This window comes from Seriola aureovittata, chromosome 2 (assembly GCF_021018895.1).
Source record: "Seriola aureovittata isolate HTS-2021-v1 ecotype China chromosome 2, ASM2101889v1, whole genome shotgun sequence".
Taxonomy (NCBI): Eukaryota; Metazoa; Chordata; class Actinopteri; order Carangiformes; family Carangidae; genus Seriola; species Seriola aureovittata.
Window position 1 is genome coordinate 27,023,171 of NC_079365.1, and position 13,418 is coordinate 27,036,588.

The 13,418-nt window shown below is 40.3% G+C and overlaps 3 protein-coding genes across 4 annotated transcripts; all 3 read left to right on the forward strand.

The window, feature by feature from the left end:
• Nucleotides 1-9: 9 nt before the first annotated feature.
• Nucleotides 10-2,507, forward strand: LOC130175674 (E3 ubiquitin-protein ligase TRIM39-like). Its single transcript, XM_056386178.1, has one exon. It carries the CDS (start codon nucleotides 570-572, stop codon nucleotides 2,202-2,204), a length of 1,635 nt encoding a protein of 544 aa, XP_056242153.1. The 5' UTR covers nucleotides 10-569; the 3' UTR covers nucleotides 2,205-2,507.
• Nucleotides 2,508-3,727: 1,220 nt separating this feature from the next.
• Nucleotides 3,728-6,212, forward strand: LOC130175690 (E3 ubiquitin-protein ligase TRIM39-like). Its single transcript, XM_056386183.1, has one exon. It carries the CDS (start codon nucleotides 4,095-4,097, stop codon nucleotides 5,679-5,681), a length of 1,587 nt encoding a protein of 528 aa, XP_056242158.1. The 5' UTR covers nucleotides 3,728-4,094; the 3' UTR covers nucleotides 5,682-6,212.
• A 476-nt stretch (nucleotides 6,213-6,688) lies between these two features.
• Nucleotides 6,689-13,077, forward strand: khk (ketohexokinase). 2 transcript variants are annotated; one of them, XM_056386263.1, is made up of 8 exons: nucleotides 6,689-6,871; nucleotides 7,636-7,752; nucleotides 8,465-8,599; nucleotides 10,575-10,647; nucleotides 11,516-11,662; nucleotides 12,032-12,120; nucleotides 12,200-12,357; nucleotides 12,461-13,077. In XM_056386263.1, exons 1-8 carry the CDS (start codon nucleotides 6,777-6,779, stop codon nucleotides 12,559-12,561), a joined length of 915 nt encoding a protein of 304 aa, XP_056242238.1. In that variant the 5' UTR covers nucleotides 6,689-6,776; the 3' UTR covers nucleotides 12,562-13,077. The 2 variants fall into 2 exon arrangements, with proteins under 2 accessions (XP_056242238.1, XP_056242229.1); XM_056386254.1 differs by lacking the exon at nucleotides 8,465-8,599 and adding an exon at nucleotides 8,760-8,894.
• Nucleotides 13,078-13,418: the final 341 nt, after the last annotated feature.

The window sequence follows — 13,418 nt, forward strand, 5'->3', positions numbered from 1 at the left end:
GAACAGATTTGGACCACACTTGGAGGGGAGGGGTGTGGGCCACGGAAGAACTCATTAAATTTCGGAGCAGATTCCATTAAAGTGGTGGATCCAGGATTTACTTTCATTTTCCTTAACATTGGGACACAGGGTATTTTTCAACACTTTGGTCAATATTTCGCCTTGGCGGGGGAATGTGCTCTATACTGACTAACGACAAAGTTTCAGTGTTTATCATTACAATGAAACTGGTATATCAAAGTGAAAGGAAGAATATTTCCAAGAAATGGTATGACAGAGGTAAACCTCTTGTAGAACCTGTCATACAGGAAGCCACATTCTTCATCTAATACTGGGAGGAGAAATATATTAAAGAGAGGATACGATTCATCTCAGGACAAAACTCGCTTCGACTGACAGACGACAGCTACAAGACAGAATACTGAAATACTGAAGACCAACACGTCCAGCTGCTATTGATCTACGAACAGACCATATAACTCCAAGAGACATTTCCAACAGAGGTAGGAAACCACTCAGGACTTTCTTCCAGTTTGACTGCTGTGTTTTCATCTTCACTCTGAGAGACAATGTCTGCCCAGTCAGAGGACGATCTCTCCTGTCCAGTCTGCCAGGATATTTTCAAAAATCCTGTTATCCTGTCGTGCAGCCACAGCTTTTGTAAAGACTGTCTGCAGAGCTGGTGGAGAGAGAAACCTTTGCAAGAGTGTCCAGTTTGTAAGAGGAGATCATCAAAGAGTGATCCACCTCGTAACTTGGCTTTAAAGAACCTGTGTGAGACTTTCTTACTGCAGAGAGATCAGAGAGCTTCAGCAGGGTCTGAGTCTCTCTGCAGTCTGCACTCTGAGAAACTCAAACTCTTCTGTCTGGACCATCAGCAGCCAGTTTGTGTCGTCTGTCTGCATTCAAAAGCACACAGTAATCACCAATTCTGTCCCATCGATGAAGCTGCACAGGAACGCAAAAAGGAGCTCCAGGAATCACTGAGCCCTTTACAAGAGAAACTGGAGCTGTTTGAACAAGTTAAAGGAAACTATGATCAAACAGCAGAACACATTAAGGTCCAGGCCCAACACACAGAGAGGCAGATTAAGGAGCAGATTAAGAAGCTTCACCAGTTTCTAGAGGAGGAAGAGGAGGCCAGGATCACTGCTCTGAGGGAGGAAGAGGAGCAGAAGAGTCAGATGATGAAGGAGAAGATGGAGGCTCTGAGCAGAGAGATAGCAGCTCTGTCACACACAGTCAGAGCCACAGAGGACGAGCTGAGAGCTGAAGACGTCTCATTCCTGCAGAACTACAAGGTTACAGTGGAAAGAGTCCAGCAGCGCCTCCTGCTGGATGATCCACAGCTGGACTCAGGAGCTCTGATAGATGTGGCTGAACACCTGGGCAACCTGACCTACAACATCTGGAACAAGATGAAGGAGATGGTCTCCTGCGCTCCTGTGGTTCTGGATCCAAACACTGCTCATCCAGAACTCATCCTGTCTGAGGATCTGACCAGTGTGAGATGTGGAGAGAGACAGCAGCTTCCTGACAATCCAGAGAGGTTTGATAACTTCACTTCCATCCTGGGCTCTGAGGGTTTTGACTCAGGGACTCACAGCTGGGACGTTGATGTTGGAGACAATAAATTCTGGTTTTTGGGAGTGGCTACAGAGTCTGTGACGAGGAAAGGAAAAATACAGTCTGGAATATGGAGAATAGGGTTGTCTAATGGTAAATATAAAGCCTTCCCCCCATCAGGCCGATCAGTTATTCTGTCAGTGACGGAGACGATTCAGAAGATCAGAGTTGAGCTTGACTGTGACAGAAGGAAACTGTCTTTCTCTGATCTCGATGCTGATGAGCACATTTACACCTTCAAACGCACTTGTGCAAAGAAGTTGTTTCCATTCATTGGCAATAGAGATGAATTCCCCATTCAGATTTTACCAGAGGAGGATGAGGATGATGACAGCGACAATGACAGCAATGATGATGATGATGGCGATGATGATGGCGATGATGATGGCGATGATGATGATGATGGCGATGATGATGATGATGGCGATGATGATGGCGATGATGATGATGATGATGATGATGGCGATGAGGATGAGGATGACGATGACGATCACGATGACGATGACGATCACGATCACGATGACGACGAATTGTTCCAAATGTTTACACCTGATTTCGTCCTATCGGGTTATAGATGAAAATAACAATAATTTAACTGAATCTGACTCTATCTAATGTCATTTCAGTGTATCTGTATCACAATGATTACTCTAGTAGCAGCAGTGAAATAAACCAAGAGCAGGAAAAACACGTGAGATGAACATGAAACAACTCTGACGATGATCCTGTCTGTAAAAGTAGAATCATTTTAATTCTGATCTCAGTTATTTTATCTTATTTTGTTTTTAAATTTTTTGTGATGCTGGTGATTTAGAAACTGAAGTTGTCTCAGTTTTTATTCTTGTTGTAAATTGCTCTGAATAAGAAAATCTAAATGTAAAATTGTAAATTACTGATGATGCACGTTAGCAGATTAATGTCTTGAGTAAATATGAAAACATTTCCAACATACAGACGATCCTGTATGAGACAGAGTAAGAGACACTTTATTTTGGTGATTCAGGAACTGATATGACAAAATATCTTATATTTTAATTTGCTCTTTATTTTATACATTAATATTTACTCTTGATAGTCCTGTTTTTTCCTTATTGATCCTTGTTATATACTGTAGGTTGCTTGTGTATTTTTAAAAGGATTTCTTCCTCCTCTTTGGCGCCCCCTCCAGTTGGTCTAAATGCCTATAAACAGCCATGAAAGATCATTTTGGGGGTAGAAATTATGTAAAGTTGGTGGTTTAGTAACTGAATCTGTCACTACTTTTGCTTTCATTGTAAATCAAGAAAATCAGATACATGCTCAAAATGTAAATTTTAAATTGCTGGAATAAACTTACTTTAATTTTCTCCTCCACATTTCTATTGGAATAAGTGTTTTATGGTATTATAAAGAGATGAAGATGAATAATTACACAGCTGGCTCACTTATGGAATACTCCAGCCATGGATGGTCTTTGTACCATGAGCTGTTGCTAATCTTCAATCCTTATGTACACATCCATCAAAACAGCAGATGGAGACAATAAATAATTGTTACACAATGTTGATCCCTGCGATAAAAGATCTGAGGTATTTTAAAGCAGGGTCCAATCTTCAGTTGTGAGTTTGATTGCATTAAGATTACGTCTTTAAAAAAAAAAAATCAGCAAATTAATTTGTTTGAACTTTTAGGAACAATTAGGTGAACAGTATGACTTAAGGCTGGAAATTCAGCATTATGAACTGAAAAAAATAAAACGGCGCCATGTAACAAATCACATTCAGTCTACGTCAGTCAGGACACTCACATGTAACACACTTTGTACAAACAGTAAATGCACCATACATGAATTCCGACAGAATAATGTTGTCTCAAATCCAACACTGACGCTGTACACTCACCGGAAATGACGATTGACGTTTTACTTTCTTGTCTGTGTTCCCTACGCAACGATTTTTTTTTTTTTTTTGTCTTTAACAACTTTATTGAAAATAGATGACTAATACATTAATACAAACAAAACAATCATATACAAATAAAGAAGCTCTCCTTCCTCTGCCGCTGTTTTTACAAGATTGAAAATACGTCGGTGGCCCCGCCCCTTCCGCCACGTAGCCAAATTGGCGCCCGTTGACGGTGAGACGTTTCCATCGTTTTAGCTTTTTGATCGTTCTTATTGAACCATTCGGGTTCTTCTAGTGAACTTAAATGTTAAAATACTCACTGCGCAAGCACGTATGCACTAAAAATACTCGGTGTAAGTATGGAAGCACGTGAATTGAGACAAGCGAAGGCTTTGGACAACATAACAGCTACAACACGGAACACGGAAGTACTGAATACCAACACGCGCAGCTGCTGCTGATCGAGCGCGTGTTAGAAGGACAAACAGACCAAATTAGTAGTAACTCCGAGGGATTTTAACAGATAGGCAACTACAGTTTTGGTGTTCTGCGTGCTGTGTTTTCACTTCTTCACTCTGAGAGACAATGTCTGCCCAGTCAGAGGACGATCTCTCCTGTCCAGTCTGCCAGGATATTTTCAAAAATCCTGTTGTCCTGTCGTGCAGCCACAGCTTCTGTAAAGACTGTCTGCAGAGCTGGTGGAGAGAGAAGCCAATACAGGAGTGTCCCATTTGTAAGAGGAGATCATCTAAGAGTGACCCACCTCGTAACTTGGCTTTAAAGAACCTGTGTGAGGCCTTTTCATTGCAGAGAGATCAGAGAGCTTCAGCTTCAGCAGGGTCTGAGCCTCTCTGCAGTCTGCACTCTGAGAAACTCAAACTCTTCTGTCTGGACCATCAGCAGCCAGTGTGTGTCGTCTGTCTGCATTCAAAAGCACACAGTAATCACAGATTCAGTCCCATTGATGAAGCTGCACAGGAACGCAAAAAGGAGCTCCAGAAATCCCTGAGCCCTTTACAAGAGAAACTGAAGCTTTGTGAACAAGTTAAAGGAAACTATGATCAAACAGCAGAACACATTAAGGTCCAGGCCCAACACACAGAGAGGCAGATTAAGGAGCAGATTAAGAAGCTTCACCAGTTTCTAGAGGAGGAAGAGGAGACCAGGATCACTGCTCTGAAGGAGGAAGAGGAGCAGAAGAGTCAGATGATGAAGGAGAAGATTGAGGCTCTGAGCAGAGAGATAGCAGCTCTGTCTCACACAGTCAGAGCCACAGAGGACGAGCTGAGAGCTGAAGACGTCTCATTCCTGAAGAACTACAAGGTTACAGTGGAAAGAGTCCAGCAGCGCCCCCTGCTGGATGATCCACAGCTGGTCTCAGGAGCTCTGATAGACCAGGCCAAACATCTGGGCAACCTGACCTTCAACATCTGGAGCAAGATAGACAACATGGTCTCCTACAGTCCTGTGGTTCTGGATCCAAACACTGCTCATCCAGACCTCATCCTGTCTGAGGATTTGACCAATGTGAGATTTGGAGAGACACAGAAGCTTCCTGACAATCCAGAGAGGTTTGATAACTTTCACATTGTCCTGGGCTCTGAGGGTTTTAACTCAGGGATTCACAGCTGGGATGTTGAGGTTGGAGACAGTAAATTCTGGTTTTTGGGAGTGGCTACAGAGTCTGTGAAGAGGAAAGGAAACATACGGTCTGGAATATTGAGAATAGGATTGTTTAAGGGTAAATATAAAGCCTTCTCCCCATCAGGCCGACCATTCGTTCTATCTGTGAAGGAGAAGATTCAGCAGATCAGAATTAATCTGGACTGTGACAGAAGAAAACTGTCTTTCTTTGATCTTAATACTGATGCACACATTCACACCTTCACATACACCTTCACTGAAAAGCTGTTTCCATACATTAGCAATAGAAACAAATTCCCAATTACGATTTTACCAGAGGAGGATGAGGATGATGACAGCGACGACGATGATAATGCTTCTGCTGCGGCTCATAATGACGGTGGTGACCATGTCTTGGGTGATGTTTCAGACTATTATTATGATAGTTACGCCAGCAGTTACGAAGAAGAAGATGATGATGATGACGACTACGATGACGGTGAAGATTATTACTACCCATACAGCACTCATAGATTGCTTTACCATTAATCTAACTAATCTAATTTCAGTGCATCTGTATCACAATGATTACTTTAGTAGCAGCAGTGAAACAGACTGAGAGCAGGAAAAATGTGAGATGAACATGAGACAACTCTGACAATGATCCTGTCTGTAAAAGAATCATTTTAATTCTGCTCAGTCATTATATCTTAAGGTTTTTTTTGCAATGTTGGTGATTTAGAAACAGAAGTTGTCTCAGCTTTTATTTTAATTGTAAGTTGCTACGAATAAGAAAATATGAAATTATAATCTTACAGTCTTTTGATGAAATACGAAAATATTTACAACATATAGATGATCCTGTATGAGATAGAGCAAGAGACACTTTATTTTGGTGGTTCAGGAACTGATATGACAACATCTTTTTTTATTTAGATTTTCTCTTTATTTTAATATTTTGATATTTTCTTTTGATAGCGTCATTCTTTTGTATTGCTTCTGTTGCCTCATTTGTTGTTCCATTTCTTGTTTTAAAGGTTGCTTTTTTTGTGTTGCTTAATAAAAGTAACATTAAAAAGATTTATTGGTCCTCTTTGGCAACCCCTTTTGCTTTCATTGTAAATCACTCGGTATAAGAAAACCAGATACATGCTCAAAATGTAAACTTTAAATCGCTGGAATAAATTCACTCTGAGTTTCTCTTCCACATTTCTTTTGCTAAGTCTTTTATGATATTATAATATAATGCATTTAAACAGCTGGCATACATTTACGACAAAAATGAAAATCAAAAGATAGTAACAGTGAGGGTAAATGTCCTCAACACTTCAGACCTCCGTCTTGTTCCCCTATCTCATGTGGAAGCAGGAAGTTATCATTTTAAATGGTTTACCTGACACAATGAGGATTCATATGTATAATTTTCTTTTCCATTTTTAACATCAATAACTCCAAACTCCAGTATAGCATGTGGCAGTAATGTAGTTTGAATCATTAAAAAAGAAGACAAACACCGAAAGTGCTGAAGGCTCTTATTTTGTAATCTCTACTGACAGGAAGTGGTGCATCTTATTATTGTGAGACGACAGAGGAAATGACGTTTGTGTATCAAAGTCCAAACTGCAGTTGAATGAGTGGATCAACATGGAGCAACAGAAGAAGACTCTGTGTGTGGGCCTGGTTTGTCTGGACATCATCAACGTGGTCGACAAATACCCCGAAGAAGACACAGACAGCAGGTTAGCACCACGGATGGTTAGCACTCAGGCTGCAGACTGTTGCTAACAATAACACGGACTGATGCTAACACCAACACAGCCTGATACTAACACAAAGTTATGCAAACACTAACACAGACGGATACCAACCATGATACCAACACACACTTATGCTAACAGGCTGATGCTAACACAGACTTATGTTAACACTAACACATACTGTTACTAACACACACTTATGCTAACAGGCTGATGCTAACACAGAGTTATGTTAACACTAACACATACTGTAACTAACACAGACTGATGCTAGCACAGGCTGGTGCTAACACAGACTTATGTTGACACTAACACACACTTATGCTAACAGGCTGATGCTAACACAGAGTTATGTTAACACTAACACATACTGTTACTAACACAGACTGATGCTAGCACAGGCTGGTGCTAACACAAACTTACACCATTGAGGAAACCTGATTAAACTCAATTCAGACATCATGCAAAACAGACATCTCCTGAACATACGTTCATATCCAAGGAAGGGGGAGGTGGGGTGGAAAGTTGAGTCTGCAATTATTGAAATGTTGCAAACACTGATGAAATAAGTGTTTGCTTGATCTCATTCCTTCTTTTAATATAATTAAATCATCTGAAGTGACTTTGTTTGGCTTGGTCAAGCCAGAAACTCACTCATTGCTGCTCTTTGCTTCAATTTTGGGCAACTGAGCTGCTTCTGTCAGATTGTAATGATGCAGTCATGTCATCTGTCTCTGTTCTTGAAGGTGTTTGTCACAGCGTTGGCAGCGAGGAGGAAACGCTTCAAACTCCTGCACAGTGCTGTCACTTCTTGGAGCTCCCTGCGCCTTCATGGGCTCACTGTCTGCTGGACCTGTGGCCAAGTGAGTACCGATCTACACATTCATCAATATGTTCGTCAATACGTTCATCAGTACATTCATCATTACGTTTATTAATACATTCCTCAAAATGTTCATCAATCAGAGTTTTCCATAAACGCCTGCCATCGGCCGGATGGCAGAGACCACATTCCCATTCAAGTAAATGCATTCATCAATAGGTTAATCAATACTATTGATTAATCATCAAATACGGACACTGAGATTATCATGTACATTAGTTTAGTTTAATGATGTTCATACACACTTATAACATAAACACTGTGTGTGTGTATATATATATATATATATATGTGTGTGTGTGTGTGTGTGTGTGTGTGTGTGTATAGTGTTTAAAGCATGTGACATTGATCGATATTGATTGTGTCTGTGGAAATAGCTAAATTCTTTTCTAAAGGCCCCGAGTCCTGAAGAGACAAAACATCAACATTAAAGTTGGGATGAGATGAAATGCTTTCATCTCCTCTCCCCTTGTCTCTTGTCTCCTCACTCCTCATCTCCTCATTTCCTTATCTCCTTGTGTCCTCATCTCCTCTGCATCTTAAGTAGGTAGTTTTATTTTGCAGGACAGAGGAGATGTAAACAGTTTCCTGTGTGTAGTTTTATTTTGCAGGACAGAGGAGATGTAAACAGTTTCCTGTGTGTAGTTTTATTTTGCAGGACAGAGGAGATGTAAACAGTTTCCTGTGTGTAGTTTTATTTTGGAAGATTTTCAGAAGTTCCACATCGACGTGTCTCTGGTGTCTGAGCACGCTCAGTGTGTCCTTCCAGCCTCTGTGGTCATCAGCAACACCAGCACGGGAAGCCGAACCATCCTCCACATGAACAGGTGTGAACAGGTGTGAACAGGTTTGTGTGAGTAACTGCCTCTGTTTCAGGAAGATCTCCGTCGTCAACATGGCACCGCTCCGCCCGCTCTAGTTCCACCAATCGGAGCACAGCCTCATGTGTCTGACAGAGTTGGTGTGTTTCTTGTCTCTCTGGTTCAGTTTCATCATGGCCGACTTTGCACAGCGTGCGGTCGATGTGTCAGCGGTGGTCTGGCACTTCGAAGGTCAAACTCCATGTGCATGTTGTGTGGTTTGTCCCTCCAGCGGATCTCGAACTGTTGTTCTCTCCGACATGTAAGACAACCCGACGACCAGCCAGTGTCACACAACGTTCACTAAATACCTCATTATTAATCAGACCTTGTTACCGTGGAGATGGGATTCAGCAGGTCTCTGTTTTACCATTTTTACATTCAAAACCTCATTTAAAAATGTTTACAGTTCTTTGTTCCATTTAATCTGAGGTGTTTTAATAGATGCTGATTTAACAGATGCTTCCCTGAACTAACCTTTGAACTAACCTTTCAAAAGTTCAGCTGCTGTTTTTAATAAGTTTTAAGTTAAAACATTTTTTAGCAGCATTAGTTGAAATAGCAAACCTTGAAGTGAAGTTCTGTATTATCACAAACACTAGAAAGTCACCTCGAGCCAAGAGTGAAGCACAGAAATCAGTGGTTCAGGTGAACCGCTTTTGGTTGCCATGGAAACTAAAAGATATTTACTCTGGTAGACAGTGCCCCCTTCAAACTTTCAATTAAAACCCTCCAAATTTGAAGCTCCACCCATCTGGTGTAAGCGCCTGTCGCCTGCAGACAGATAAAACGAATGCTCCGAGGAGTTTAGTGAACGCTGTTTGACCCCGCCTGGAGGAAGCACGAACACCTGATCCTGATCCTGATCCTGATCCTGAATCTGGTGTAATCACAGCTGGTCACACGAGCCACTGCAGAGCGAGGCATCGAGTCCCTGAACCTGAATGGATCCACCAATCAGACTGAGCGGAGGTTAGGAAGAGGAGAGGAACTAGATGAAAGATAACAAAATACATTTCTAGGAGGTGTTAATTTAGATGAAACAGTTTCAGTTCAAACTGTGTTCAGATTTATCTTTTGTTCAGTGTGAGATGTGAGAACTTTAACTGATTCTCTCCTGAACACTTTGACTGTTGTAACTGAGATCCCTTGATTTAAATTATCATTATTATTGATCATTTAAAGGTACAGTTCAGCATAGTTTCTGGTCTGTGTGTTCGGTCCAGATTTGGATGTAGTGGGAAACAGTTAGCTCCATGTCATGGTTATCCAAGAAAGTCTCTGCAGTGGTTTTAGGTTAATTCATCAACACTGATTCAGTTAATTTCCCCCATGTTTAAAACAACCACTTTCACATTTGAAATACAATGAAATCTGTTCAGTAATAAAACTGTTTTTAATCTGCATTCTGTGACAAGTTTACTTCCAAAATAATCAGATCACATTTAATAAACACCTGCCCAGGTGTTTCATAAATTTCAGTTACCACCTGAAGTTTTCGTCTTAATCTCACTAACAATGGAATGTTATTTACAAATGTCCCTGAATGTCTCCTGCAGATACTTACATTTTTTTCTTTTGATAATTTTGGAAGTCAACTTTTTAAAATAAAAATCTGTGAATGTCTGAATGGAAATAAAAATCAGTTTTATTGTGTTTCATGATGACTGTTAAAGAGGCGACTCATGTTTACGTTTTGTCTTCAGTCGAAACTTGTCACTTGTTCATTAGTCTGATCGATTGTTCATCTGTCTGTTGGATTAAACAGAGATACAAACTGCCGTTCCAAATTGTAAAATGTTTTCACATCCTTAAAGTCCTGAGAGACTCAAGAATTAATTGGGGTTTAATTCAAAATCTGAACAAAAGTTTGATTTCATTTTTTTTTTTTTTTTTTTTTTTACTGATTGTTGTTGAACTCTGACCTTTTCCTGTTCCACAGGAACCTTCCTGATGTCACAGCGGAGGATTTTTCTAAAGTCGACCTCCATCAGTTCAAGTGGATCCACTGGGAGGTGAGCAAGAAACTACACCAGCAACCAAACCACCCCAAACCTGTCAAACTAAACAAACCCAGTCAAACTAAACAAACCTGTCAAACTAGACAAACCCTTCAAACTAATCTGAACCTGTCAAACTAGACGAACCCAGACAAACAAAACAAAACCTGTCAAACTAAACAAACCTTTCAAACTAGACAAACCCTTCAAACTAAACAAACCCAGACAAACAAAACAAACCCAGAAAAACTAAACAAACCCAGTCAAACTAAACAAACCAGTCAAACTAAACAAACCCAGACAAACTAAACAAACCCAAACAAACTAAACAAACCTGTCAAACTAAACAAACCCAGACAAACTAAACAAACCCAGACAAACTAAACAAACCTGTCAAACTAAACACACCCAGACAAACTAAACAAACCCAGACAAACTAATCTGAAACTGACAAACTAAACTAAACCTGACAAACTAAATAAAACCAAACTAAATAAAATGACAAACTAAACAAACTCAGACAAACTAAATAAAACCACACAAACAAAACTAAGCCTGACATACCAGAATAAACACAACAAACTAACTTGACTGAACCTTACACACTCGACAAAACTTACCAAAATGAACTAGACTGACAAACTAAGTCAATAAACTAACTAAAACAACAAACTCATGAGAACCCGACAATCTCGACTGAATCCGACAAAGTTGACAAACCAGACTAACCCTTTTTTCTTGATCTGAATTTTACCTTTATTTATACATAAGTTTCCAGAACTAAACAGTTTTAACCACAAGAGTTGAACTACATCATTACTACTTTACAGTGCAGTACTCCCTGGTGTATTAGTGACTGTTGTTCTTTTTTCGACCCCTGCAGGGCCGAAATGCTGAGGAGCAGGTGAAGATGATCCAGCAGGTAGTCATGTATAACAGCACGTTACCACAGCAACAGAAAATCACCGTGTCTGTGGAGATAGAGAAGACCAGAGAGCCGCTTTATCAGCTGTTTCCTCACGGCGACGTGGTATGAGCCTCTAAGAGAACAGTTTTTAGGCTAACTTTAAAGTACAGTAGTTGAGAAAATATTTAGACTTTTTCACATTTATTATGTTACGATCTACGTTTAAATCGTTTAAATTCATTTTTTCCCTCATCAATCGACTCTCAATACCCCATAATGACAAAGTGACTCTCAGACTGTGAGGAACCAGATCTCTGGTCAGATGAAACCAAGATTGAACTGTTTGGCCTCAGTTCTAAGCATCATGTCTGATATGATAGAGAACTTTATGGTGCATGTCTTTAACACGATAAAGAGCTTCTTTAAAATAATAAAGTGACTGTGACAGTTTGTTCACTGTGATAGATTTATCAGGTGTTTTTGTGTCTTCAGGTGTTTGTCAGTAAAGATGTCGCCCGTCACTTCGGCTTCCAGTCAGCTGAAGCTGCTCTGAGAGGACTCTACAGCCGGGTCAAACAGGGGTGAGTGGAGGTCAAAGGTCAGCAGTCTGTCTCTCTCTCTCTGACCTTTCTCTCTGACCTGTCTTACTCTCTCTCCCAGGGCTGTCCTGGTCTGTGCCTGGGCAGAAAAGGGAGCGGATGCTTTGGGTCCTGATGGTGTCATCGTTCATTCAGATGCTTTTCCTCCTGAATCTTTGGTCGATACTCTCGGGGCCGGAGACACTTTCAACGCCGCCGTCATCTACACACTGTCCAATGGTGAGACGACATAACTGCCCAGTAGTTCGACCTGCCGACTGAACACCGGTCAGATTTGTTTTGTGACAAAATGTTTGTCTATAATTTTCTGTTCCGTCTGTAGGCGGAAGTTTGCAGGACGCCCTGGCCTTCGGCTGCAAAGTTGCTGGCAGGAAGTGCGGTTTCCATGGTTACGATGACATCGGCAAATATTTCACCAAGTGACCAGAGAGTTAAAACCTGGTTTGTTTCAGCTCCAAACTGTGACAGACTCAGACTACTGTTGTTCCAGTCCGATTGGTGATTTGTTTCAGCACTCAGATTATATTAATATATAAATAATTATTTTAAAAAGATTGAAATAATTATCAGTTTGAGAAGTTAAGCTTAACAAAAAAACTGTGACAAATCTGTTTATCACATACTTTCATCACGTGAAAGTTGTTTACAAGTGTGAGCTGATTATAAACTGATAATTAGCTGATAGTTACCTGAGTTAACTACTTCCAGTTAGCTTAGTTTACTAATAGCAATTGATCATTAACTGATATATTAACTGATATTACTTGATAATTAACTATTAACAAGCTGCTAATTTAATGTTGACTGATTGACTTTTACTTTGTGATGCAGTGAGTTTGAATGAAGGCAAATGATTTTGCTGCTGTATTTTTTATTCTTTTTTTTTACCATATTAGAATAAAATCTGCCAAATTGATCAATAAATGACGTGAAGTGAAATCTGATGCTGTTTATTGATTCATTCAATGAACAATGATCAGCGTTCAATGTTTTAGTCGATAAACACTAAAGGCATTTTCAATTTTCATCTGCCTTTGTCAACTACGGTTACCATGGTTTCAGGTGACTCAGTCGTGCACAACTACCATGGTTACAGGTGTCTCAGTCTTTGTCGTGTACAGTTACCATGGTTACAGGTGTCTCATTCTTTGTCGTGTACAGTTACCATGGTTACAGGTGTTTCAGTCTTTGTCGTGTACAGTTACCATGGTTACAGGTGTTTCAGTCCTTGTCGTGTACAGTTACCATGGTTACGGGTGTTTACTTGTGCCAGTATATCC